At 32.1% G+C, this 24,613-nt stretch overlaps 3 protein-coding genes and 1 long non-coding RNA gene across 5 annotated transcripts; 3 read left to right on the top strand and 1 right to left on the bottom strand.

The window, feature by feature from the left end:
* The first annotated feature begins 4,631 nt into the window (after positions 1-4,631).
* On the top strand, positions 4,632-7,571 carry LOC106313252 (WD repeat-containing protein 44). Of its 2 annotated transcripts, none has more exons than XM_013751019.1 (7): positions 4,632-4,728; positions 5,050-5,999; positions 6,074-6,164; positions 6,247-6,404; positions 6,495-6,546; positions 6,645-6,821; positions 6,910-7,571. In XM_013751019.1, the coding sequence occupies exons 2-7, from the start codon at positions 5,055-5,057 to the stop codon at positions 7,380-7,382; spliced, it is 1,896 nt and encodes a 631-aa protein (XP_013606473.1). In that variant the 5' UTR covers positions 4,632-4,728; positions 5,050-5,054; the 3' UTR covers positions 7,383-7,571. The 2 variants fall into 2 exon arrangements, with proteins under 2 accessions (XP_013606473.1, XP_013606474.1); XM_013751020.1 differs by having other exon boundaries at positions 4,636-4,728; positions 5,043-5,999.
* Positions 7,572-8,377: 806 nt separating this feature from the next.
* Positions 8,378-11,807, top strand: LOC106319069 (cationic amino acid transporter 2, vacuolar-like). Its single transcript, XM_013757292.1, has 14 exons — positions 8,378-8,677; positions 8,817-9,018; positions 9,109-9,193; positions 9,302-9,442; positions 9,541-9,659; positions 9,753-9,849; positions 9,936-10,108; positions 10,212-10,278; positions 10,345-10,503; positions 10,593-10,836; positions 10,927-11,035; positions 11,132-11,244; positions 11,338-11,413; positions 11,498-11,807. The coding sequence occupies exons 1-14, from the start codon at positions 8,518-8,520 to the stop codon at positions 11,652-11,654; spliced, it is 1,902 nt and encodes a 633-aa protein (XP_013612746.1). The 5' UTR covers positions 8,378-8,517; the 3' UTR covers positions 11,655-11,807.
* Positions 11,808-12,367: 560 nt separating this feature from the next.
* LOC106316942 lies at positions 12,368-14,559 on the top strand. Its single transcript, XR_001265010.1, has 4 exons — positions 12,368-12,621; positions 12,731-13,216; positions 13,434-13,489; positions 14,025-14,559. It is a non-coding gene; the product is annotated as an uncharacterized LOC106316942 (long non-coding RNA).
* Positions 14,560-14,978: 419 nt separating this feature from the next.
* Positions 14,979-16,899, bottom strand: LOC106316796 (short-chain dehydrogenase TIC 32, chloroplastic-like). Its single transcript, XM_013754667.1, has 6 exons — positions 16,421-16,899; positions 16,251-16,330; positions 15,975-16,131; positions 15,691-15,772; positions 15,472-15,606; positions 14,979-15,386 (listed from the first exon to the last, which is right to left on the bottom strand). The coding sequence occupies exons 1-6, from the start codon at positions 16,771-16,773 to the stop codon at positions 15,147-15,149; spliced, it is 1,047 nt and encodes a 348-aa protein (XP_013610121.1). The 5' UTR covers positions 16,774-16,899; the 3' UTR covers positions 14,979-15,146.
* Between the last annotated feature and the right edge of the window lie 7,714 nt (positions 16,900-24,613).

Genomic DNA, 24,613 nt, shown 5'->3' with positions numbered 1-24,613 from the left:
AGAATTATCAAGTCACGTTTTCCACAAGGCACAAGCCACTTCCTATAAACAAGATAGCTAAGACACATGTTTACAAATGACAGATTTATTTTGACCAAATGAAAATTTATTTTTGACTCAAAACTGCCGACTAATTTTGTTTAATTTTCTGGATATTAATAAATCTAATTTATTGTATGTTAAAATAGGGAAAACAGCCAAAACGTTAATCTCTTAATTAAGGTGTTGATTGATTGTATTTTTATAATAGTTTTTGTTTTTTTTAACTATTTTTTATCCAATCAAATACTTAAATTTTCGTTTTACTTTTTTAGAAAACCATTTTAATATATTTTAAGAAATCTATTCTATAAAATTCAAGGAATCTAGTTTTTCAAAAACCTTATCATTTTATAAACAAAATCCAAAAATGTAGGTTTATGTGTAAAAAACGAAATCGGTTATTTTTCAAAAATTACTATTTTACAAATTAATAATTAATTAAATAATATTTTCATTCAAGAATAATATTATGATTCAAAAATATAATCTATTATATTCAAAATTAAATTAAAACAAATTACTATTTGAAAAAAAGATCTATAAGAAAAAATAAAAAAAACTACAAATTAAAAACCAAAACCGGAAACCTAAAAACTAAAATTTAAAAGCTAAAAACATTAACCAAAAACTAAAAGAATGCATATATTTAAGGGAGTTTGGTAAAATAAGCTATAATGAGAATTTTTTTTGTCCTTTATTTCTTTGCATTAATTGGTAAGTTTTGGATATAAATGTCCTCGTAATAACGAAAAGGGTTGTTAAAAATTATATAGTAATCAGGAAATATGAAAAAAACAATACCTTCATAAGAATATTGTACATCTATGATATACAAAAATTGAAATCCAAAACGTTTAGATATGTTGATCTAAATTTGTTGGAATGTATGTTAAACCTTTTTTACAAAGATAAAATAGACGTTCTAACTTATTGTATACATTATCAAAAATAATTCATATTCTAAAATCTTCTCTATGATCTATCCAAATATGAAATACGCTTGTCTCAGTTCTAACCAAAAAGTCTGTTATTTATAAAACACTATATATATGGTAGGCTTTTTATTTCATTGTGAAAAAAACTAAGAATATTAACTTGTATTCTATATCTTACTATATTATATAGTGTAGATAAAACAGCAAGTTCTTACATGTATGCTATGTTCTAACCTTTTCTCTATGTTCCATTTTCTATATTCTATCTTTTTAAAATATGTAATTTATATTTTCGTATTTTCTATGTTTTTAAATCTGAAAAAATCTAAGAAGAAATCCTAACTAATTGTATTCGAACATATCTTGTTCTTGACGATGAGCTTCATTGAATCACTTTAAATTCAACGATCTTCTTGATTTCTTCTTTCATATCTCTCTTTGAGTGACAAAACTCGGATGAAGACGAAAAAATGGAGCTGTGATACCCAGCAGAGAGAACACCGGAGAGAGCGTCAGTGAGAACGCCGAAGAAATCGCCGGAGAATTGCATTGGTCTACTTTTTTTGTAAGGAGACAGATTGTGAAGAAGTGGAGTAAACAAAGAACGAGATAAGGGGGAGATCTAAAATGAAATTAATTGATAAGAAAAAAAGAAGAAAGCTCTCTCTCTATCCTCCCGAATATTCTCTCGCGTCTCTCATCGAACTTAAATATCTAGTGTCCGGCGGAGCATGTACGTGCGTGTCGGTACCAGAGGCGGTCTCCTTCTTTCCTTTCTCTTCTTTGCATTTTGCTTCGTCGCGGTTTCCCTCACTCTCCCTGCTTTGTTCGCCACTCTGAATCTGGAGGTTGATCCACCTTCGTCTTCGATCGAGAGGACTCCACCTTCGTCTTCTTTGCATTTTTCAAAAGGTATTTTGGAATCACACCCACAATTTGGCTATGTGTTCGATGACTTAAAGCTATCAATCCAATGGTTGTACCGTCTTTTGCTTAATTCCTAGTTTGTATGTATATGTAATCTAGTAACAAAAAAAATGTATATGTTATTTATATTACTGAAACTGAAATACCTTCTGAAAACAACATTTACTTCACTTTAGTATTTACCAACTTGTACCACTAAATTAATAACTACTATTAATTAACTAATTATTTTGTTAGATTTTTCTCAATCCAAACTTAACAAATTTAATTAATTAACCAAAAAATATTTATTTTGTTATATTATTTTTAACCAAACTTGCCAAAATTACAATTATTTTCTAACCAGATTATTTTCTAACCAAATTATACAATTAATTAAATAAATTGTTTAAAATGTGACCACGAAATTTAAATGTTATATATTCATGTATATTATTATTTCATTTCACATATAAAACATAAAGTATAAATGTTTTTGTTAAAACAGATAAATTTATTTTTCAAATATATGTTAAATAATTTGATGATTAATATAATTCACACGCGCACACACACACACACACACACACACACATATATATATTTGAATTATAAGAATACAACAAATAAAATTTAATTTAATATTTTCCTCAAAAATGAACATAGAAGCAGATTTTGTTTGGCATATAAAAGACTTTAGAGACATATCTATCTATTTATCTTATAAAACATAAATACATTTTATTCTGGAAAGATACATTTCTTAACATACATAAATATAATAATTGGTGTTTTAATTTATAATAAATAAATAAAAAAATGGTTATTATAGTTAAAAATAATAGTTGACAAATATGTTATATAACATATTTTGATTATCTAACTGCAATATGAACTATTAGCAAGTTATAGATAATTAAAAATCATCACCTATCATAAAATGTTATATATTATAAATGAACAAATACACATTCGGATGCATGTTTGTGCAACTATTATATTAATTTCATATGTCTATTTCATTAAAAAAAATATCGGTACAGATGCTCAGATCAAGTTCTAATGAGACTTTATTTGGGATGATTTTAATAAAATTTATTCTATTAAAATAGAAGTCACAACTTCATTTCATGTGTGATTTTTATATTGGACCGCCCTTAAATTTTTTAACTAAATGTATTTTTTTAACGTAACTAAATGTATTTTAATAAAGCTAAAAATATATAAAATCTTTGAACTACATTAATCATAATATCTTTTGATATCTTTTTATTTAAACTATAAATAAATATATATTAGAAAATTCTGTTTAAAAAGATTTTACACGATCTTAATTTTCAAAATTATATGTAAATATTTTCATTAAATTCGTGATTAGTTTTAAAATATTATTATACATTAATATATTCAATTATCGTTTACTAAATGAAAAATAAATAGTCTATCCTATTTTTATCAATTATATAATCACAAACAATCATATTAAAAGAAACTATTATGTTAATCTAAATATTTTAACAATATATTAATTTTCAAAAGATTTATGTAAATATTTTCATTAATTTTGTAATTAGCAATTAAATATTATTATGCATTAATATATATATACAGTTATTGTTCATAAAATTTTAAATAAAAATTCTATCATACTTTTATTTATTTTATAATCATACTCGATCATGTTAAAATAAAATTATTATATTGAACTATATATGATAAATTATATTAAATTGACTGGTTTATAAATTTTATTTTCATAAATATAAAATATAATATGATGAAAGACTACAATACATGTATAAAAGTAAATATTTTTGTATATACAATAATATATTATTTAAAATGAATAAATGTAAAAATATTACTAAAATGATATACAGTTTTAAAGGGCGCGTAAAAGTTTAAAATAAATTAAATACAAAATAATTTTTAAATATATTTTTCATGAATATAATAATTTGTTTAATAACTAAATGCAAATACAATAATATAAATATATAATAAGAATCAACAAATACATGTGATGGTTTTAAACAATTGATTATTTACAACATGTAAATTATAAATTATTATATTTGAAATAGTTATATAAATATTTAAATATATGATTAAAATTAAAAATATATACCGCTAATGATCTAATATAAATATATATACATATAAAATTGAAAGTAACATCTGCGCGGTTGCGCAGATCAAAATCTAATTAACTTGTTAAAAATGAAATTAATTGTAGTCTTTCTTTCCCTTTTTTTTTAACAACTAGTATTTCTTTCCTTCTACGTACTATCGAATAAAATCCCAAAATGTTACTCCCTCTGTTTTGAAATATAAGATGTTTAGAATAATTTTTATGTTCCAATATATAAGATGTTCTCATCTTTCTAGGTAACTTTAAGTTTATCAAAAACTATGTAGCCAATCAAATTTAATAGTTCTATTTTGTAATTGGTCGAGTAGTTTTAGTTTATAATTTTAATGATATGTTATAGGTAAAAAATAATTTTTTTAATAAGAAACATCTTAAATTTCAGAACATTGAGTATTTTTTATGTCCAAAAAAAAACAGGCTCCATTTTCTAAACCCCAACCGCTAATCTCGCTATTAAATTGCAACTCTTAAAAACCCTTTCCAAAGATTGGTTGATTCAAATTAGGTACGAAAGGGTTTTATACAAAACAGTGTGAATCGAACCGACACATACCCCCTTCCTTGCTTCTTTCGGTTTATAAACAAGAGACCTTTCTATCTTCTTCTTCTTCTTCGATCTATTTTGTATTTTTCTTTACTTTTGTTCGTGTATTTGGTTTGTAGGAAGAGCAAATTATTGGTTTGGTGAGACAGGTAAGCTAAATCCCCCTCATCACTTCTTGTTCTTCAGTCTCTGTAGTAATTGAATTGTGTATTATTTTGACTTGGAAGCAATCTCTTCATCGACCTTTGTTTGTTTGTTAGGTTGGCTACATATACTTTTATTCATCTTTCTTTTCCGCCCAACTTTATAGATTTTGACTCTTATTTTTTCTTTTGAATTTTCAATTCTTTTTTTACTAATTCATACGACGACTAGTCTCTCTACAGTTTAAATTGACTACCACCCAAACGTAGAGACTTTTATTATGGTTAGCCAAAGTTGATTTATTTTATTCTGTGGTTACCGAACAGAAGAGATGGGTACTCGCGGGGATGATGAAGACGAAGAATGTTTCTTCGATGCCCCTAATGATGATGTTCCCCAGGATTTTGGTTTTCAACTCTGGACCAATGACCCCGACAGTGTTTCCAACCGACGACGTAAGTTCCTCCAATCCATGGCCTTTAGTTTCAATAAGTCTACGGAAGACAACGACTCCTCCTCATCCTCATCCTCTGTCTCTGAAGATGAAGAACTTGAACCACCCTCTGTTCCCGTTTCTGAACTTGTCGTCAACGGCTCTTCGAAAGAGGATGATCTGTTGTTCTCGAGGAATGAATCTACTTCCTCCTCCTCTGTTTCTTCATCCGAGGAAACAGACGATCGATCCTTGCTCTTTTCCAGGAACAGTAGTCAAGGGTTGAGCGAATCAAGCTCAAGCAGATCGGGCAGCTTCCGAGACGATTTCGCTAAGAAAGGCGCACAGTTCTGGTTAAAGAAGCTAGGTGCTCTCACGCACGTCCTCGAATCACTAGATTGCGAATCAGCAACTACGAGTGTGCAGACGTACAAAAAGCAGTTCAAGGAGCTCTCCTCTCTCTGTGTTGACCAAGAGTTTGCAGCGCACGATGGTTCCATCTTAGCCATGAAGTTCTCTCCTGATGGAAAATTCATTGCGAGCGCTGGCGAAGACTGTGTTGTTCGAGTTTGGAGCGTAACCGAGGAAGAGAGAACAGACAAGTATCAAGTCCCTGTGGTTGATTCTGGTGTTTACTTTGGCGTGAATCAACATTCTCAGGTTGAGCCTTTGAATATCAACAACGAGAAGAAGAAGAAGAAGAAGAGTAGCTTTTTGAGGAAGTCATCGGACTCAACTTGCGTTGTGTTACCCTCTAAGATCTTCAGTTTATCCGAGAAGCCTATGCATGAGTTCAGAGGGCATACCGGTGAGATCTTAGATCTTTCCTGGTCCGACAAAGGGGTAAAGATCTTACATATGCTTTTTGTTTATGGTCTTTTAATGTGAACTCTTACATTTTGACCACTTTGGTGCAGTATCTTCTGTCATCTTCTGTGGACGAGAGTGTTCGTTTATGGAGAGTAGGCTGTGATGAATGTCTCGGAACGTTCGCTCATAACAATTTTGGTGAGTTTCTTTTCTCTTCAGTCAATGATGCTTTTTCCATTCTCTGTATGATGTTGTACTCACTCACAACCTCCTTACGCAGTGACATGTGTGGCATTCAACCCTGTGGATGATAATTACTTCATTAGCGGATCCATTGATGGGAAAGTTCGAATATGGGACGTGTCTCGCTGTCGGGTTGTTGACTACACTGATGTAAGGGATATTGTTACTGCCGTGTGTTATCGTCCAGATGCAAAGGTATTTTGAAACACCCTAAAAAGCAATTTTCAGATAGATATATATATATATATATATATGATTAAGTTGCTTACTAGAGATTCTTTTCAGGCTGCTGTAATAGGTTCCATAACAGGAGACTGTCGCTTCTACCTTATACTTGGTATGTATTTGCTCCCTTTCAAATTTTTATTTGAGATTCATTGTTATATGTAATGTGGAGAATTCAGGAGCTGATTGTTCATATTTGTGCATTTTCAGATAACCAGCTGCAAATGGACAGGGAGGTTAGCTTAACACATGGGAAGAAGAAGGTGCCAAGCAAAAGGATCACTGGTCTTGAGTATTTTCCCAATGACTCAGACAAAGTAATGGTTACATGTGCTGATTCACAGATTCGTATCATATCTGGAGATGATGTTATCTGCAAGCTTAAAGGTTAGGAACGATTGATACAGTAAGTGCTTTTGTTTGGTCTGCTTAAGAATTAAGATGTATAAACGTTTTGGCATACTTCCTTTTGCAGCTTCTGGTGTCTGCACAACTACTGCTTCATTTACTTTGGATGGGAAACACATCGTGTCAACAACAGAGGACTCAGGGATTCATGTGTGGAACAACTCTCAGTTACCCAGCAAGAAGCCATCTTCCGGAAAGCCGAAAAGAATCAGGTCATATGAGAGTTTTATCTCACAGAATGCGTCTGTGGCTATACCTTGGCTGAGGCAGGCAAACAGGAATAGCCTGAGCGACTGCATCACAGATATGGACAAGAAGATGGGGAAAATGGACAGTTGTTTCTCCCCAATGAAAGGATCAACAACATGGCCAGAAGAGCAGCTGGGCGATGCGTCAACAACAATGAGCAGTAGAGGGAAGAAGCTGAAGCTTCTGAAGAATGTGTTGCAGCCTCACATGTGGGGGCTTGTGATTGTGACAGCGACTTGGGACGGAAAGATCAGAGTATACAACAATTATGGATTGCCAGTTCGGGTCTAAAATACAAGTGAATATAATATCAAATAAGTTAGATTAGGATTCTTTTATTTGTCTGAAGGCTATTTATACATACTTACTAGTTAGGCGTATAAAATGTGTGTACACATTGCTGAGTGTGGATAATGTACCTTTTACTCAGTCCCAAAATGTCTATATTGTAGTCGATATAATACACAGTTTTGTTTTTTATTTTTTCAACGTGGCCGTCTATGATTGTTCCATCTTAGCAATAAGTAAACTATGAGAATTGTCATTCAAAATAGAGCAGCTGAATGTAAATTATAAAACTGTCTATCTACTTAACAAAATTGAAAGTTGGAAGAAGCTTTCGAACAAAAATAGCAGATGTGCACGTTACTTCGAACCTAATAGGCTTCTATATAAAGACTTTTCTATTTTTGCCTTTCAAAAGAAAAAAAGATCGAAGAAGTCATGTACAGAATAAGAGGGTTAATATAATATATAAAAAAATCAAAATTTTATTATATGGAAATTTTATTATATGGTTAATATGATTATCTAAAATAATATAAGAATATAAAATTTGTTATAAAATATTTATTATTTAATCATTAACTTTCATTATATTTTAAATTACATTAGATAATTATGCAGTTTTTATTTAATTAAAAAGAAATAAATATTATCTGTTGATTACTAATTAATTTTATGATTAATTTAGTGAAAATATAGTATATGTTTTGATGAACCAATGAATGAACAACATGCATTGTAATTATTCTAGTATTTAAATTTATATTTGTAAAGATTCTAAAATTATTTTTTATAGAGAGTCTACAATTATTTCTTAATTAATATATAAAAGATTTTCCTTTCTTTTCATGAGCACACATTGTTAACAGCCATTGGACCAAAATAAAAAAATATATAAAATATAGAGAAAGCTTTACAGATACGGCAAGAGACACGTTGTAGTTGACCCCCAAGACAGTGGTTCGGATAACATTTTGTCAGTGCCTTGTTTCCTCACGCCACCAATAATTTTATTTATTTCACCTTTTTCTTTTCTTAAAGGGAAAGAGATCATTCTTGCAGAGTATCTGCCTCCGCCCCCGTTCTCGGTAGTAGAATAGAATCAACTCCATTGAATAATTGAACTTTTGAGTAGACTCCGATGGGTTTTCTGGTGGATACACAAAAGGAAGGAGGCGGACATTCATGGGGCTGCGTCAGGAGTTTGGTCCGAAGGAAACAGGTCGACTCTGCTGCTAATGGACATTCTCATCATCAACAGCTCGCTAAAGCCCTTACTGTTTCTCACCTGGTTGCTATTGGTAACTTCTTTTGACTACGGACAAGGATTTATCATCCGACTTTGTTATTGACCTTTTTTTTTTTTAATCGTTAGGAATCTTCGTGTACCAATCATTCATCTTCATCAGTTGATTGTCTAAGTTTGTATTGTATTTTTAGGTGTGGGAGCAACAATAGGAGCAGGAGTGTATATTCTTGTGGGAACAGTTGCAAGAGAGCACTCAGGACCATCTCTTGCTTTGTCATTTCTTATTGCTGGAATCGCAGCTGCACTTTCTGCCTTTTGCTATGCTGAACTCTCTAGTCGTTGTCCCTCCGCTGGCAGCGCCTATCACTATTCCTACATTTGTGTCGGCGAAGGGTACTCACTAGTTACTACTCCTCTTCTGTTTAACTCTCTTCTTTCTTTCTGTTCTGCTAACTTTTAGTTTTTCCTTGTTAATTTTTAAAGTGTTGCGTGGTTGATCGGTTGGGCACTGATTCTGGAATACACTATTGGTGGCTCTGCTGTTGCCCGTGGCATTTCCCCTAATCTGGTCTCTCCCTTTAATCCTTATGTTACTCCATAGCTTGAATGTTAACTACTCGAATACTTTTTTTCTCTCATGGATTTTTAAATTAATGGGTTAAAAGCATAATTACAGGCATTGATTTTTGGTGGTGAAGATGGTTTGCCTTCATTCTTAGCCCGTCAGCAGATCCCAGGCCTTGACGTTATTGTGGATCCATGTGCTGCTATTCTTGTTTTCATTGTAACTGGCTTTTTGTGCCTGGGAATCAAGGAGGTACGTACAAGCTTTAATTTATTTCCATCCCACACGTCAGGATAAGCCATTTCAACTCTGGTTCAAATTGTTTTTTTTTTTTTCATATATATATGCAGAGCACATTCGCTCAGGGGATTGTGACTGCAGTCAATGTGTGTGTCTTGTTATTTGTCATAGTAGCTGGCAGTTATCTGGGATTCAAGACTGGTTGGGCTGGTTATGAACTCCCCACAGGGTAAGAAGAATATTCACCATTACTTCAGTGAGTCATGATAGTTTTAAGAAGATAGATAGGTTAAGAACAAAAACCATTTTATTGTTTTTGTAGGTTATTTCCATTCGGAGTGGATGGAATGTTCGCTGGTTCTGCCACAGTATTCTTTGCATTCATTGGGTTTGATTCACTTGCAAGTACTGCTGAGGAGGTAAGTTTTGTAATCCATGCAGGCACCTATCTGTTTTTTTTTTTTCTTTTTTCCTTTATTTGCAATAATATTATACCTATGTGCAGGTGAAAAACCCACAACGGGATTTACCAATTGGGATTGGTCTTGCACTCTTTCTGTGTTGTTCTCTCTACATGATGGTCTCCATTGTAATTGTCGGCTTAGTTCCTTACTATGCCATGGATCCTGACACTCCCATATCCTCTGCGTTTGCTAGTCATGACATGCAATGGGCTGTGTAAGTACATGAGCATGACCCTTTAAGATCCACTCTGTTTCGTTTAGACCACTTTAAATAAGTTTGTAAGATTTATTATTTTCTTTTGGGAAATTTGATGTAGATACTTGATAACTTTAGGAGCTGTCATGGCTCTCTGCTCAGCTCTAATGGGTTCCCTTCTCCCTCAGGTAAAATTTCAGAACATTAAATCAATGATTAAATGTCAGCAAACTTAGATGTTTTCATTTTTCCAGCCGCGAATTCTGATGGCAATGGCTAGGGATGGTCTGCTGCCTTCTGTTTTCTCAGACGTTAATAGACGCACTCAGGTTCCTGTTAAAGCGACTGTAGCAACGGGGCTTTGTGCAGCAACCTTGTCCTTCTTTTTGGATGTTTCACAGCTTGCAGGCATGGTAATACTTTTTTTGTTTCTCCTTGGTTTTACTGGTTCTTATTCTTCTTCGTAATTTTAGTATTTTGAGAGCTGGTGATGATGGTGCAGGTGAGTGTTGGGACACTTCTGGCATTTACAATGGTGGCAATCTCAGTGTTGATACTCAGATATGTTCCTCCGGATGAGCTACCTCTTCCGGCATCCCTTCAGGATAGAATCGACCCTGTTTCCGTCATACCTGGTGAAACAAAGTCATCCCATCATGTTGGCACTTCCAGTAACAGTACCAAACAACCGTTAATTGGCGAGAATGATGCTTCTGTTATGGAGAAGCAAGAAGCTCTTGGATTCTGTAAGTAGCATCCACTTTTGAGATCATAAGTCTCTACTCTTTACTAAAGTCGTTGAGCACAGATTTGACATTTGTTGATGATCTTTTTAGGGGTTTTGAGCGAAGAAAACAGAAGGAAGGTCGGTGGATGGAGCATTATGTTCACTTGCATTGGAGCCTTCCTTCTAAGTTATTCGGCGTCAAGCATCAACTTCCCAGGGTTAGTTCTCGCCCACTATTGTCTATTTAGAGCATTGATTTTCCTTTAAAAAATGCTTTGATTTGCTTATCATCATCTGCTGAAAATGGTTTACAGGTTTATTAGATATCCACTGTGTGGTATTGGTGGAAGTCTCCTCCTTGCTGGTTTGATTGCTCTGAGTTCCATAGATCAGGATGATGCTAGGCACACTTTTGGACATTCTGGAGGTAAACAATCAATTCCTTAAGCATATGAAAGGGATGTCTTATAATCAAAATCATATTTCATGTTCCGTGTGAATTTTGTTTTTGAATAAATAGGTTTCATATGCCCGTTAGTGCCACTCCTGCCAATCATATGCATCCTAATCAACATGTACCTTTTGGTTAACCTTGGGTGAGTAATCTCTTCATTCACATGCTCCTTGTTTCATCACCAAAGAACAAAAGGTATAATCTCTCTGACCGGCAAACTTGACAGGTCTGCGACATGGGCTCGTGTGTCTGTGTGGCTGGTGATTGGAGTGTTGGTGTATGTTTTCTATGGAAGAAAGCACAGTTCCCTGGCCAATGCAGTTTACGTAACAACAGCTCATGCGGAGGAGATATATCGTGAACATGAAGCTTCTCTGGCATAATAGTCTGTGAGAAAGGCAACTCTTTGGTAACAAAAGCTGTACTGTTATTTTGATTTGGATGAAACAAGACTCGCTCCCACCCGCTTTGTAAATATCATATATATATATATATATATGTCTATATTTCATCATAAATTCATAATCAGAAACAATTCTCGAAAATCTTCTGCATATATACCATATATATCCAATTTCCTTTAGGCACACAACTCGAAAGGTACAATGCTCGATATGTATGTGCACATGTATCTTCAGGTTTCCTATTTGCGCGCATTTCCTTCAAAATCTCCAGTTTCATACCACCTGGAGACCTTCATGCGTCGAAATAAGCCATGTGCACACGCAGCAGAAGCCTGGCTTGATTGTCTCCGGAGAGTCCGATCTCTCCGGTAAGATCAGCTTTATCGCCGACGAGACTGTATATCTCTGGCGGAATAGCACCAAGTCCCATTTGGTCGTATGCGACCGGGGAAACGAAAATGAGAAAGGGAAATAATGTAAAAGCGCTCTTACATAAAGTATCAGAGCAACTCCAAAGGGGTATCTAACCTACTTCCAACCAAGTATCCATCTAATTAATTGTGTTTTGATAAAATCAAAAACATAAAAGATACTTAGAAGTGTCTCTAACTTTAGATGTTTTGGAAGTGTATCCAAAAGAAACGTGTCAATCAATTGGTGAGTGTATAAAGAAAAGAGAAAAAAAAAAATTTGGTCGACTTCTCTCTCTTTCGCCTTAACTTTTTTTTTTTGGCTATGTCTCTCTTGGCTTCGACGGAGAATCATCATCGGTTGATCATGAAACCCGCCGCCGGTTGAGCCTAGAATCCAAAGCCGGAAGCATCGTCCTTTCCACTGCCGGCTTCATCAACGGCGAAATTGGTGGAATTTGAGACTTGAATGTTTTTCTTTTCTGACTTGAAATCGTAGAAATTTCGATGCAGTGAGCTTCTTCATTCTTCTATAGGTACGATTCAAAGTTTATAATGTGTAGATTCGTCTATTTAATATGTTGAATCTAGGATAGGGTATTTTGATTTTAGGGTTCTTAATTTTTTTTTTTTTTTTTTTGGAAGATGTTGGAGATGGTAGTTAAGGTGGGAAGGAAGTTGAGTTTTGAATTCAATGGTATGAAGTCTTGGAGAAGTCACGTCCTTTATACTGAAATTTTGCTCCAACTGCAAAGGTTGATACTCAGATACCTAATGCTGCTGAGCGTCGGAGTCAAACAGAGGACGATATAGTTCCATGTCCGCCAGATACCTCACCGCCGTCTATGTTTTCATCTTCTGGGCTTTCTTCTTAGGCCAAGAGTTTTAAGTTCCCTCAGGAAGATCCTAACGCTGCAGATTCTGGTATGTCAGCAGCTTTCACTAGGTTCACCTCTGAGCTTGGTCTGTATTTGCCAACAACTAAAGGGCCTGACGAGGTCGGTGAATCCGCAAGTTGGTGCTGCTGTTGAGTCCCTCACAAAAGCTGTGGTGGATTCGTCGCGTGGTGCAGTGAAAGCAATGCAGGTGAAAGCACGGCACATTGTCTCTCATAATAAAAGAAGATATCAGGTATAGTCAATTTTCTGTCTTCCTGCTCTTGTTAGATTCTTTAAACCGTAGTGACTGGTTCAAAATGTTATTTATAGTAAACTCAAAGCTTGTTGCAGCTGCTACACTATCCTTTTGTAGTGGCTGTTTCAAAATGTACTCCCAAAACTAGTATTCTATATTTTTATATGAGCTTTCATCTGTTTGAGCTTGTTATTGACAAAAAGATCATATTCAGGGACTATACCGCGTCACATGGAGGAGGTGATCAAGTTTTTTGAAACTCATCACAAGGTAACCAACTAACCATTGACACGGACTTGAAGCCTCATAAAACCTATTGGCTTGTGTTTGATTATTATAGATTGTGATGCAAGTTATCTATTATTCAAAATTTAGCAAAAAAAAAAAGTAATATATTATTATAAATTTACAAATTTTTGAAATTTAGAACCTTTAGTTGGTTCTACCATTAGAGGGGTTGAAATTAACCAAGTATCTAAAATTTTGATTTGATTAATTTCAATTAAAAAATTGATTTAGAACTCAAACGCCGTATCTATGGCTGGAGATGGTCTCATACATACTTTTTCGTGAAAAAACTCCACGAATAAATGGAGACACTGAAGAGTCACATTTATAGTCTTGTATCATTAGGAGATAAGCTCTCATTTACGAGAAATGAGGAACAGTAAAATTAGAATAAGCGAGATTCTCTCAATCTCGGCCATTGATATGGTTATGATCGTGATGGTTTCTGAGTTATTCAAAAAAATTATCACGGAAAGTGATGTTTAGATGACTTAGCTTCTGCACCGTCGATCTTCAGGGATAATCATTTCCAATCTGATGAACGAGATCAAAGAGTCACGCCTTCAGGTATGTCCGTCTATTAAAGAAAACTACATATCACTTAATGGACTGGGGTAACTGTTTGAGCATGATTTAATATATAAATCCAGCTCATAAAAGACCCATTTGAAACATGCTAAATTAGTAGTGAAAATATAATCCATCGACGAAATCCAGCTATTCCGGTCCAAAGGGTTACCTTGTAGATCAAGATAGCGAACTCTGAGGTCTACGGATAACAACCAAGACTCACTCACCTTGTTGTCAGTCGGTTATATAACATGCCAAAATCTCAGGAGCAGGCACATCACGTGCACCCAAGATGCGCGAAATAATTGTGCGATATGAGCAGTACAAAAAACGAGCCAAGACGATAGTTTCATTCATGCTTTTTGATTTACTCACTTGAGACTTAAAATACTTTCTTCGAACTGCATTGTTTTTTGTTGTGTTCTTTGTCAATAATATTAGTCCAATTTGAACACACTATTTTAGAAATCTATTCAAAGAGATCATTTTCCACCCTTTTCGTCAACCTACTCTATTCACATTAAAATTTTGATGGTCGGGTTTAGTTCTTACAGTAGTGTATGGTGATATTGCTTAAGATTATGAAATATTACTAATATTATATTAGTCATATTTGATATAAAAAAATATTTATTAATTTATCTTGGATATGTATTTTTTGTTTAGGTAGAAGTTTCCTTATTTCCAGACATAATATAATTGTTTTCTAATGCAAGTAGGTTGTTGTACTGCCCTTACCCATATAATTTTTTCTTGGTTTTCTTTCTCAACACATACTTTATGCAATCGTCAAAACAGAAGAGATCAACAATTTTGGAAAAGCAAGAGTAGAAAATCCAAAATGTTTATATAATACCTGTGCTAGATTGATGCTACATAGATAAGAATCACATAACAAAGACATAGCTAGATTTTACAAAACCCTACAAGTATATACTATTATATTTACATGAAACCACATATATAGTAATATTACAGACGCAGGCTTATACACAAACAAAGGAACATCCGCCGATTCATCTAACTAATACTATGTATACCTAGTAAACCTACATGTATATAGATGTTATTACAGGGCTTGGGATTTACATATAGCATCGTTGGTTAAAGAGCATTTAAATGTTCGGTAAAGATGGGGAGTACAGGAAGCTGGAGAAACCAGCAACTCAGAAGCAGTCCATAGTCTCTGAGCTTTAATATTGCACGATCCCAATTTAGATGTCCGAGCTTCGTTGCAGTCCGAGAAGTACTTGCCGCACACGTTCCTCAATCTGGGGCTAGTTGCCACGTAGCAAGTCGTTGCTGCTGCCTATATATAATAATTAATAGGCCGGATCAGTTTCCGTAAGATTTATATGTGTAGGTAATATAAAATGATAATCTTAATTAGGTACCTGAGGAACAGACTTCAATAGCTTGGAGGTCAAGAAAAAGACTAAATCAGTGATGAGACCTTCTCGGTCACGTGTGAGACGTGTTCTCACGATTCCAGGATGAACACAGTTTGCCGTTACATTAGCATCCATTTTCTATACAGTGATTAGTAGAACTATCTATTAATTTATGAACAAAGATGGAAAAATGAAAAAGGCTAGATATGTTTAGTTACTTACATGTAGAATCCGGGAGAGCTCTATGGTGTGGAGAACGTTGGCGAGCTTGGAGAGCGCGTAAGCTCGGGTCGCGTCGTAATTTCTACAAAACGCAGGTCAAGCATTTAAATAATTTAGTACTATTATTATGTGGAAGCAATTAAATAGTAAAAAGAAAGTGAGGAGGACGACGGCGTTTATATTTTGTCGTCGCATAACACCTTTTAATTAATAGTACTATAACATTAAATCATTCGCAAAAAGATGATTAAATGATTGGAATATATATAGTTTAATTAATGTACCTATTGTTTCGGGAGATATCGGCGAGATATTGCAACATATCGCCAGAGAACCAGCTGTGAATCACCGATGTAACGTTGACGATGCGGCCTTGAACGCCAGTTTGCGCCGCCGTTTCGATCATATTCTTTAACAGCAGCTTAGTGAGCAGAAAATGGCCTGTGCGTCCAGAGCAAAACCACATGGATTAATTTATGTTTAGTCACCTAATCACCATTAATTAGACGGGCCATATAAAATGAAGAAATGATTGATTAATTATTAAAATAAATAATTACCGAGATAATTAGTGGCGAATGTCATCTCCACGCCGTCCTCAGAGATGGCGTGCTTGTGCGCGTATTTTCCAGCATTGTTGCTGTAATATTATACCGGACATTGATTAATTATCATATATATATATATATATGTATGATTCTTGGGGTGATCAAGAAGAATGTTTGTTTACATGAGGATGTTAAGAGGGAGATGAAGAGATTCGAAATCAGCTACGAATCGTCGAACGGAGGCAAGGGAGCTGAGATCAAGATGCATGACGATGATCTCCGCATCAGGAAACTCAGAGAGGATACGTGACTTTGTTTCCTCGGCGGTTTTGAGACTCCGAGCCGGAATCACAAGCCTCGCTCCTCGCTTTGCCAGAACTCGCGCCGTCTCCGCTCCTATTCCCGACGTCGCTCCGGTGATGATTGCTGTTAGAGATCGGAGATCACAATTAACAGTGACATGATCGGCTGTGGATCTGGATCCGAATCCGCTTGGGCCACCGGACCCAATCAGGTGCTTAACCGTCTCAATCATTTTTTCTTTCTTTCTCTCTCTGTGTCTATTAGTTTTGGTTCTGTTTTTGTTAAGGAGAGCAGTTGAGTATTTTGAGTGTGTTTGGGGTTACTATTTATAGTGCTACGTGTTGGAGGAACATAGCAGGACATATGCGGTGAAGGGAGACAACATTACCCTATGTATTCTTTATTTTGAATTAAATTTCTGATCAATAAACAATTTTTTTCTTCAAAAGAAGTAAAAAATCAATAACGTATAAAGGGAAATTGATTGGCACCAAAACAAATGATAAACGGAATGAGAATGTGATTAAAATAAATGTTTGGTTAGCCAACTCTAATTGACTAGAGGATGATGAGTCACGGAGCAAACATTATACTTTGATACTGGGTGTTTACAAACTATAATCTTCCAAATTTTTACATATATAAACCACTGTAATGTAATATACAAAGTGGAAACCATGCATAGATAGTGCCATATTTTTGGGTAACACTATTTATCAATACGATGTCCAACTTTCTAATGGTATTATTCTCCGAATCTTTTTCTCCATTTCATGTACCCTTTCTCTTTAACACACACATTTCTATAATCTATATGACGTGACCAAAAATACGTTCAAAGTCTCTATCTCTTACCTAATCAATTTAGGGGTGGGCAAAATAACCGAACAGAACCGAGTCAAACCGAACCGAAACCGATTCAAACCAAACCAAAGTCTATTTCAAACCATTCGGCTGAAGATTTTTTCAACCCGAGTGGTTCGGTTCGGTTTAAACTACCGAACCGAACCAAGAAACAAATGTGTTTTTGTAATTATTTAAATTAAAAATATTAGTAATACCAATATACTAAAATTCTAATACTAAACCACATATTTTCCAATTTTTATTCATTAACATATATTCTTCTAACCTAATATGTAATCATCAAAATATTTGATTTAAAATATTTCATTCATTCAAGGCTTTTTAATTTTAATGATATAAGAGATATTACTAATGATGTTGTTGTTTTTTATTACTTTAGTTAACTTTCACTTGTTTTAATTCTTATATATATTTTTGTGATTTTTTAAAGGTTTTTGTTTCAGTTTTATATTGAATTTAGTTCACTTATGTTGTAAAACATAATTTTTCTTAGAAAAAAAGTGAAATTTCACTTTCACATAATTTCACATTCTTGTTTCCCTTCTTCATACGGCTACGGGAATCGGTTGTTAAAATGAAAAAAAACTTAGACGATTGATAACATGTATATAGATTATGAATAGTGGCAGATTTTGAAGTATATATACTAGATTTTCACTCTCGATTTTAAAATGTGAACTTAATTTTTATAACAAATGTAATTTAATTTAATTTTTATTTTTGTTTATATTTGTTAATCAGTTTGATTTTTATGTTTATGCTGATAAATATTTATTTATTTTTTTCAGATTTTTAAAAATTAATTATTTTATTTTTAATTTAGGACTAAATTAATTTTATATTTAGGTATATTTTAATAATAATTACAAATTTATTTAGTTATCTAAAAAATAAATAAAAATCTATAAGATTTTGTTCGACTAAATATGAAATATTTAAAACTAAAAAAATTATTCAATGACAAAAAAATATTGTGTGATGATGTATTCTATTAAAATATTTAATATGTAAATAATTAGTAAATTAGTAGTAATGAAATGTCTAAAAATATTTAAAATTTGATTGACAAATCATAAATCACACGTATGGATAAGATTACTTCTATATAATGTTTTTGTTTTAATAAGATAGTATTTTTTTTTTGGAACTAATTTTGATAAGATAGTATATATTGAGAAGCGATTTATACGTTTCATGTGTAGCAATAACTTAAAATTTTATAACACTCCATTAATACATGGAATATAAATTAGAGCTTTTGTATATATTTCCTTCTTCAAAATCTCACTATACTTGTGTCACTAATCTGCAAACAATAGTTGTTCATGTTAGGAATGCTACCAGTAAACGACGGAATATAACAAAAACTTGATGATCATTTCTTTAATCACAGATATAAAATATGTATATGATCTTAACACATCACAATTCCTCATCAAACACATAATTAATTGATATGTTGAGAATATTCTTAAATTCCACCTTTAATTAAATTGTCACGTAGTTATTTTTTGCTAGTAAATTGTAAGTGGTTTATGCAAAAGATACGGTGGGGATTTGGAGAATGCCACAATAGAGTAAGCTAATTGACCTCTTTGTTCTTGGAGGATCCAAATCCATCAATGGATGAGAAGGAGATCTTCAAGCTTGATTATGAAAATCATCAAAAAGTATTCTAACGCAAATCCAACTACTACCCACTAACAATCCCACTAAATTTTATTTATAAAGTACAATTATTTTATAATATTTTCCAACTCAAAAATACATTTGCATGTCTTATTTGCAGGTCTAGAATGATCCATCTAATTCGTATTAATTAAACAACTGCCTCATAGATATAAACTCAATATGAAGATTAACTTCAGGTATTTTCAAGTGAGAATCATGTCAGAATATTACTTTGCAGAGAAATAGAACCCAAATGTCTCAGATTATTTGCATCTCCTCTGTAGAAAAAGTTGCAAAAAGAAATTAGTTATGATAGACGTATTAAAATGTACTAACCTGAAAGTTTTATTGACTCACCCCAAAAAAGATGTTGTTGTTGTTTCACTATATTTGGTTTTGGATACCGCGTTGAGTCTAAAAATAATGATTTTTGTTTGTGAATCTATCATAAATATTTTCAATGATTGGTCTTTTCTTGAAAAATTTATCGATCCAAATTCAATTTTAAAAAATAAATAAAACAAAAACAATATGGTCCAACCTCTAAGAATCAATTATTAATCAACAATTTGTAGGATATGAATATAATAAAAGTAAATGGTAGAAGGGACGTTAAGATAAACTAAATGAGATGAAATGGTGTGAATAATATATAAACTCCTCCACCTTGGGAGGCCTTGTCTGTTTCTAAGGATCCCGCGCTATATTAGCAATTAAAAAGGGGTCGTTGGGTGAGAGATGTTGAATATACAATAAACTTTTTGATTAAATGGAATTAAGAAAAGAGACTCCTCCACCTTTGGAATCTGAATGACATTGACAAAGTTGGAATCTTTGCTTTATGTGTTAAAACGGGTTAGGTTGTGATATTGGATTACCAAATTAAATGCCAACAGAGATAGAGAGTTGGTCATGTCCTATTTTCTATATGGCATGCTATTATTGGTAGCCTTTTAGAGAACAATACATATAATGATATAATCAAGCTTTGAATGGTCCATAGCATACAGTCTGAGATTTTAGTGAGTGGCTAGCTGAATCTGTCTTTTGTAGACACTCCTTTCTAAGAATCTAGTGACAAAAATATTTTTGGAACTCGGTATATTTAATATTAAATCAGAAGGAATTTTTAGTCAATATTTCTTGTAGTTTGAACGAAATTATGTAGGAAAACATGGTTGCTTTCTTAGTTGCCCACTTGGTAACAATAGCTACTGTAATGGCGTTACAAAAATAGTATTCTGAAAGCCTTTTTGATAGGTGAATATAGATCATTCTGGTATTGAATAGCATACTTCAGTAGAAATATATTCGCAAGTAGAGAATTCAACTCGATCGAATGAATGTTATTGTATTTTTTTTTTTTTGTCAACAATGTTACAGACTCATATTGATCTTGTAAACCACGCTGGAAGATGTTGATCCATGTGAACGACGAAAGCCGTTTGTGTCATGACACTTCGTGCTAGGTTATCCGTCTTTGTATTTTACGTTTTTGGTACATGAATAATCTCTGATCGTATGAAACTCTCTTTCAGACTCTTGATATCTTCCAAATAATTTCTAAAAGTCATTCTTGTAATTTATTGTTTTTTACATGAACATTCTTGCAAGCTGCAATTTTTGAGGTTTAATATTAAAAAGTATATTACGCTTGTAACTTTAGCCGGCGATATATCCTATAAAGTTTTTTAAAAAAAAATTTGTTTAACTAAAACATTTTGAGACTTTTGATAGTGTGTCGTCTTAACACAAGATAGTATCTTGCTTTTCCATATATAATAATAGTATGCGTTAATCACACTTAAGTTAAAATAAGTACGCACGAGTTTCATTGATCAAATACATCCACGAGATTCATGAGATATGGATTGAAATGAAACGTATCCAAGTAAAATTCCTAGTCAGATTCAACCTCCAAAACTGAAAACAATCTTTTTTTAAACCAATTTGTTGAAGTATCTTTTATGATTGATTAATTAATAGATGATTGCAAGTGAACATCAGATTTTCTAAGAAGATAAGATAAAGAAAGTCAAGTGAGTTAAATCATGTTCCTAAGCATGCATAAAATCAGGGTTGTATATACATATGTAGCCCAAGGTGTTTGACTTGAAGAACTAAATCAGGACAACTGTTGGAGAAGTAGCTGAAACTGAAAATCTGAGACATTGTTTAAGAACAAAGGTCTAGTAATGGTTGTTTCTTGAAGACGGCAGTTTCTCTGGACTTTTGGAGAGACTGATCCTTAATGTGCAGCAAGACAAAAACCAGAAGCAAGCGAAGCACAACTAAGTCTAAGAAGAAAGTTTGGTGTATATCAGTTACCAAAATACGGTGTTTATTTTTGTATACGGAGTACAAATTCTAATTTTTTTAAAAAAAAGTTGGATTTTTAATGCAGACTAGACCTTGATCCGCGCGGATGTTTGTTTTCATTTTTATATACGTAAAAGTTTTTTTTCTACATGATGAACGGTAAATATTCTTCACATTAACAATATTTTCAAATGTTTATAGTTTTTTTGAACAAAATAATGTTATAGACAATATGTATGGTCTTTTTCTTCTTTTGCTTCTTTTACTATTTTTGCAGATAATTTCATAATTTTTAAAGTCATATATTTGTTTGCTTTTACACCATAAAGCTTTGTAGTATATATTTTAAACTATTTTTCACAAAAAATGTATATCACAAAATAAAGTTGCACATTATATTCATAAATTTAGATTAAAAAGTAAACTATGCACTTATAACAAAACGTAAAATTAAAATAAAATATTATGATATAAATTTCAATTATTCATACTAAAACAATATAGGGTTGGGTCATAAATTTTTCTAATTCCAAAAATTTAGCACCCTTTAAAATAAATAAAATAAATTTTTAAAAATTTGGAATAATAATTTCTACAAAAATAAATTTGTTAAAAAAAGTTATTTCGGCTTTCATTTTTTATTCCTAGAGTTTGACATGTGAACATCTAAATATTTGTTCTTACTTTAATTTTTTTGTATTAAATGGTATAATATATATTTTTAATTAAAATGTATTAACTAATTGTTAGTATAACATTTTAAAACATAAAAAATATTTATTACTTTAAATAAATATTTTTCTTATTTTAATCGTTTATTATATTACAATGTTTCATAAATTATTGGTATAATGTTTTCATATAACTAATTGGACTTATTATATGAAAACATTATACCAATAATTTATGAATAGGTTATTTTTATTTTATTTATATATTATATAAATTGATTATGATATGTGTTTCTTACTTTATTATTTAATACTAATAAATATCGGAAAACATTTAATACGTTAATACAAAATATATTAGAAAATCTATTGGAAAATCTATTTTGGTTAAGATTCGATTATAAGGAAATCTATAATTTAAATTAGGAAAAAAACAAACATACTTAAATATAGGTTCAATAAATATCTCAATGACATGTCATTGTAAAAGGTAAAACTAAGGGCATGACTGGTTTTCCCGCTACCACCCGCAAACGTAACTTTTGCGGTTGTTAGCGGTTGTTGGCAATTTGCAACAATCACTCAAACTGCTCTAAATCGCTTCAAACCGCTTTAAACCTCTTAAATTCAAAAGTTGGTTCCAACTAGCGTTTACGGTTGCGGGCGGTTGCGGGAATGTATAATTTTTTTTCTTTTTTAAAAAACTATATAAATACAAAAATAAAAATTTTAAATTGAAATAATAGAAATACTAAAATATATATGTTATATTTTAATTTATATTATAAATTTTTTAGATAAAAATATTTTCTATAATTTTTAAAAATTAAAAATTAAAAATTTATAAATATAATTTTTATATTTATTATAATATTATGATGTTTAATATTTTTATAATTATATAAAATGTAAATATTTTTAATTTATTATTTAATCGGTGTTGTATTTGATGGTTAACCAGTCATAAGTATCCCGCATACATACCAATTTCTAACCGCAGTACCAGTCGTACAAATCTCTTAAAACCACTTAAAATCGCAACCACCCGCATCTGCAAACTCCCCTTTTAATAGATTAGATAGTATTAAAGACCACACTGAAGGTCCACTTATGAAAGGTCCACTTATGAACCATTAAGAAATCTCAATAGTTCAAATGTTAGGGTTTCTAGAGTGATATAAATATGTATTTAAATGTTCTTTGGTGGTAAAGAGAGGAGATAAAACTTTTAAGTTGTCTTTAATAACAAACAAGTTTGATTGATATCAGAAAAAGGTTTGTTGTGTGGCTGAACTGTGCAGCCAAATGTTACAACCAAAGAACATTTAAAGACATATTTATATCAGCTAACCTTAACGCATGAACTATTGAAACTTTTTAATGGATCATAAGTGGTTTTAGGCCTTCAGTGTGGGCTTCAGGCCTTCAGTGTGGGCTTCAATAAATAACAACAAACAGAGCCAGCAGTTTCTCACCATTATAGTGACGGATAGACATGGTTTTTTGCAGTATTCGTGATTATTTTTTTTTGATAAAAAAAAATGTTTTCACCTGTTTGCCGGAAACCCAAGCAATGTAAATAGTCCTTTCCAGCGCAAATCGAATCGGGTGGCAGAAGTTACAGCTGCAACCCCTTTACAACCAGAGCTGACTCGTTCTGGTAGTATTCGTGATTTTGCTCCATTTCAAACGAATGTCTATGTTTATAATTTGTTTCATTCTGGAGACATCCGAAGTTCTTATAAATACCGCGAATTAATCGATTCGTTCGGTCAATTATACTAAAAGTTAATAAGAAAATAATATATAATATTAAAATCAAATAAAAACTTCCACAATGCCAATTTAAAATAAAAATAATATCATATTAGCAAACTAATATTTTTAACAGAAATTGTAATAAAAAAAACAATATTAACAAACCTAAAAAAAAAACTCATAAATTAACATTTAACTCAACATAAAAATAAATTGGATATACAATAACCAAAAGTAAAAATTTGAAAAACACCTTAAATTAAAGAAATAACCAAATTATATCGTAAATATGTATAAAAATATTAACAAAAATTTATCTTAAAATATAATTTAAGTTAAAATTTAATATTGCATTTGGTGTAGGAAAAAACCTAGTTAATCTCTATTATTAAAAGAGAAGTACCCATTAAAAAATACCCCTAAGTTTTCTAACTTATTTACACTTCCATGCCACTGAGAATTAAATAAACCTACATATTTTAATGTTTGTCTTTTCCAGTTAAATTAATGAGTTTTCCTTAATCAAATTTAAACGTAATGTCATTAAATGAACCTAAAAATACATCATATTTAACGTAGCTTATTACGTACGAGTACGGCCCAATAATGAACTTGAATTTTATTTTTACGAAAACGTGAATCACTTGACTTATGTAATATTTAAAATATATTAACTACAATATAACAAATGCATATAACCTACCTATACTTTAGTTTGAAATGATCATGTTCAAGTTTTATATAGTCAACTTACATCATGCATCGATCGATGTACAATATTCAAAC

The sequence above is a fragment of the Brassica oleracea genome, chromosome C9 (genome assembly GCF_000695525.1).
Source record: "Brassica oleracea var. oleracea cultivar TO1000 chromosome C9, BOL, whole genome shotgun sequence".
Classification (NCBI taxonomy): domain Eukaryota; kingdom Viridiplantae; phylum Streptophyta; class Magnoliopsida; order Brassicales; family Brassicaceae; genus Brassica; species Brassica oleracea.
The sequence above is the reverse complement of the archived record's forward strand: the minus strand, read 5'-3'. Positions and strand labels throughout refer to the sequence as shown.

What these genes read in the sequence shown, in the direction of transcription:
- LOC106319069 (XM_013757292.1), top strand. Translation starts at nt 8,518, where the DNA reads ATGGGTTTTCTGGTGGATACACAAAAGGAAGGAGGCGGACATTCATGG. An exon ending in TTCTCACCTGGTTGCTATTG is followed by an intron (nt 8,678 to 8,816) that starts GTAACTTCTTTT and finishes TTGTATTTTTAG; the next exon opens with GTGTGGGAGCAACAATAGGA. An exon ending in TCAAGCATCAACTTCCCAGG is followed by an intron (nt 11,036 to 11,131) that starts GTTAGTTCTCGC and finishes AATGGTTTACAG; the next exon opens with GTTTATTAGATATCCACTGT.
- LOC106316796 (XM_013754667.1), bottom strand. Translation starts at nt 16,773, where the DNA reads ATGATTGAGACGGTTAAGCACCTGATTGGGTCCGGTGGCCCAAGCGGA. An exon ending in ATTCGCCACTAATTATCTCG is followed by an intron (nt 16,132 to 16,250) that starts GTAATTATTTAT and finishes CTGGACGCACAG; the next exon opens with GCCATTTTCTGCTCACTAAG. An exon ending in AGCTCTCCCGGATTCTACAT is followed by an intron (nt 15,607 to 15,690) that starts GTAAGTAACTAA and finishes ATCACTGTATAG; the next exon opens with AAAATGGATGCTAATGTAAC.
- LOC106313252 (XM_013751019.1), top strand. Translation starts at nt 5,055, where the DNA reads ATGGGTACTCGCGGGGATGATGAAGACGAAGAATGTTTCTTCGATGCC. An exon ending in GTTATCGTCCAGATGCAAAG is followed by an intron (nt 6,405 to 6,494) that starts GTATTTTGAAAC and finishes GATTCTTTTCAG; the next exon opens with GCTGCTGTAATAGGTTCCAT. An exon ending in TCGCTTCTACCTTATACTTG is followed by an intron (nt 6,547 to 6,644) that starts GTATGTATTTGC and finishes GTGCATTTTCAG; the next exon opens with ATAACCAGCTGCAAATGGAC.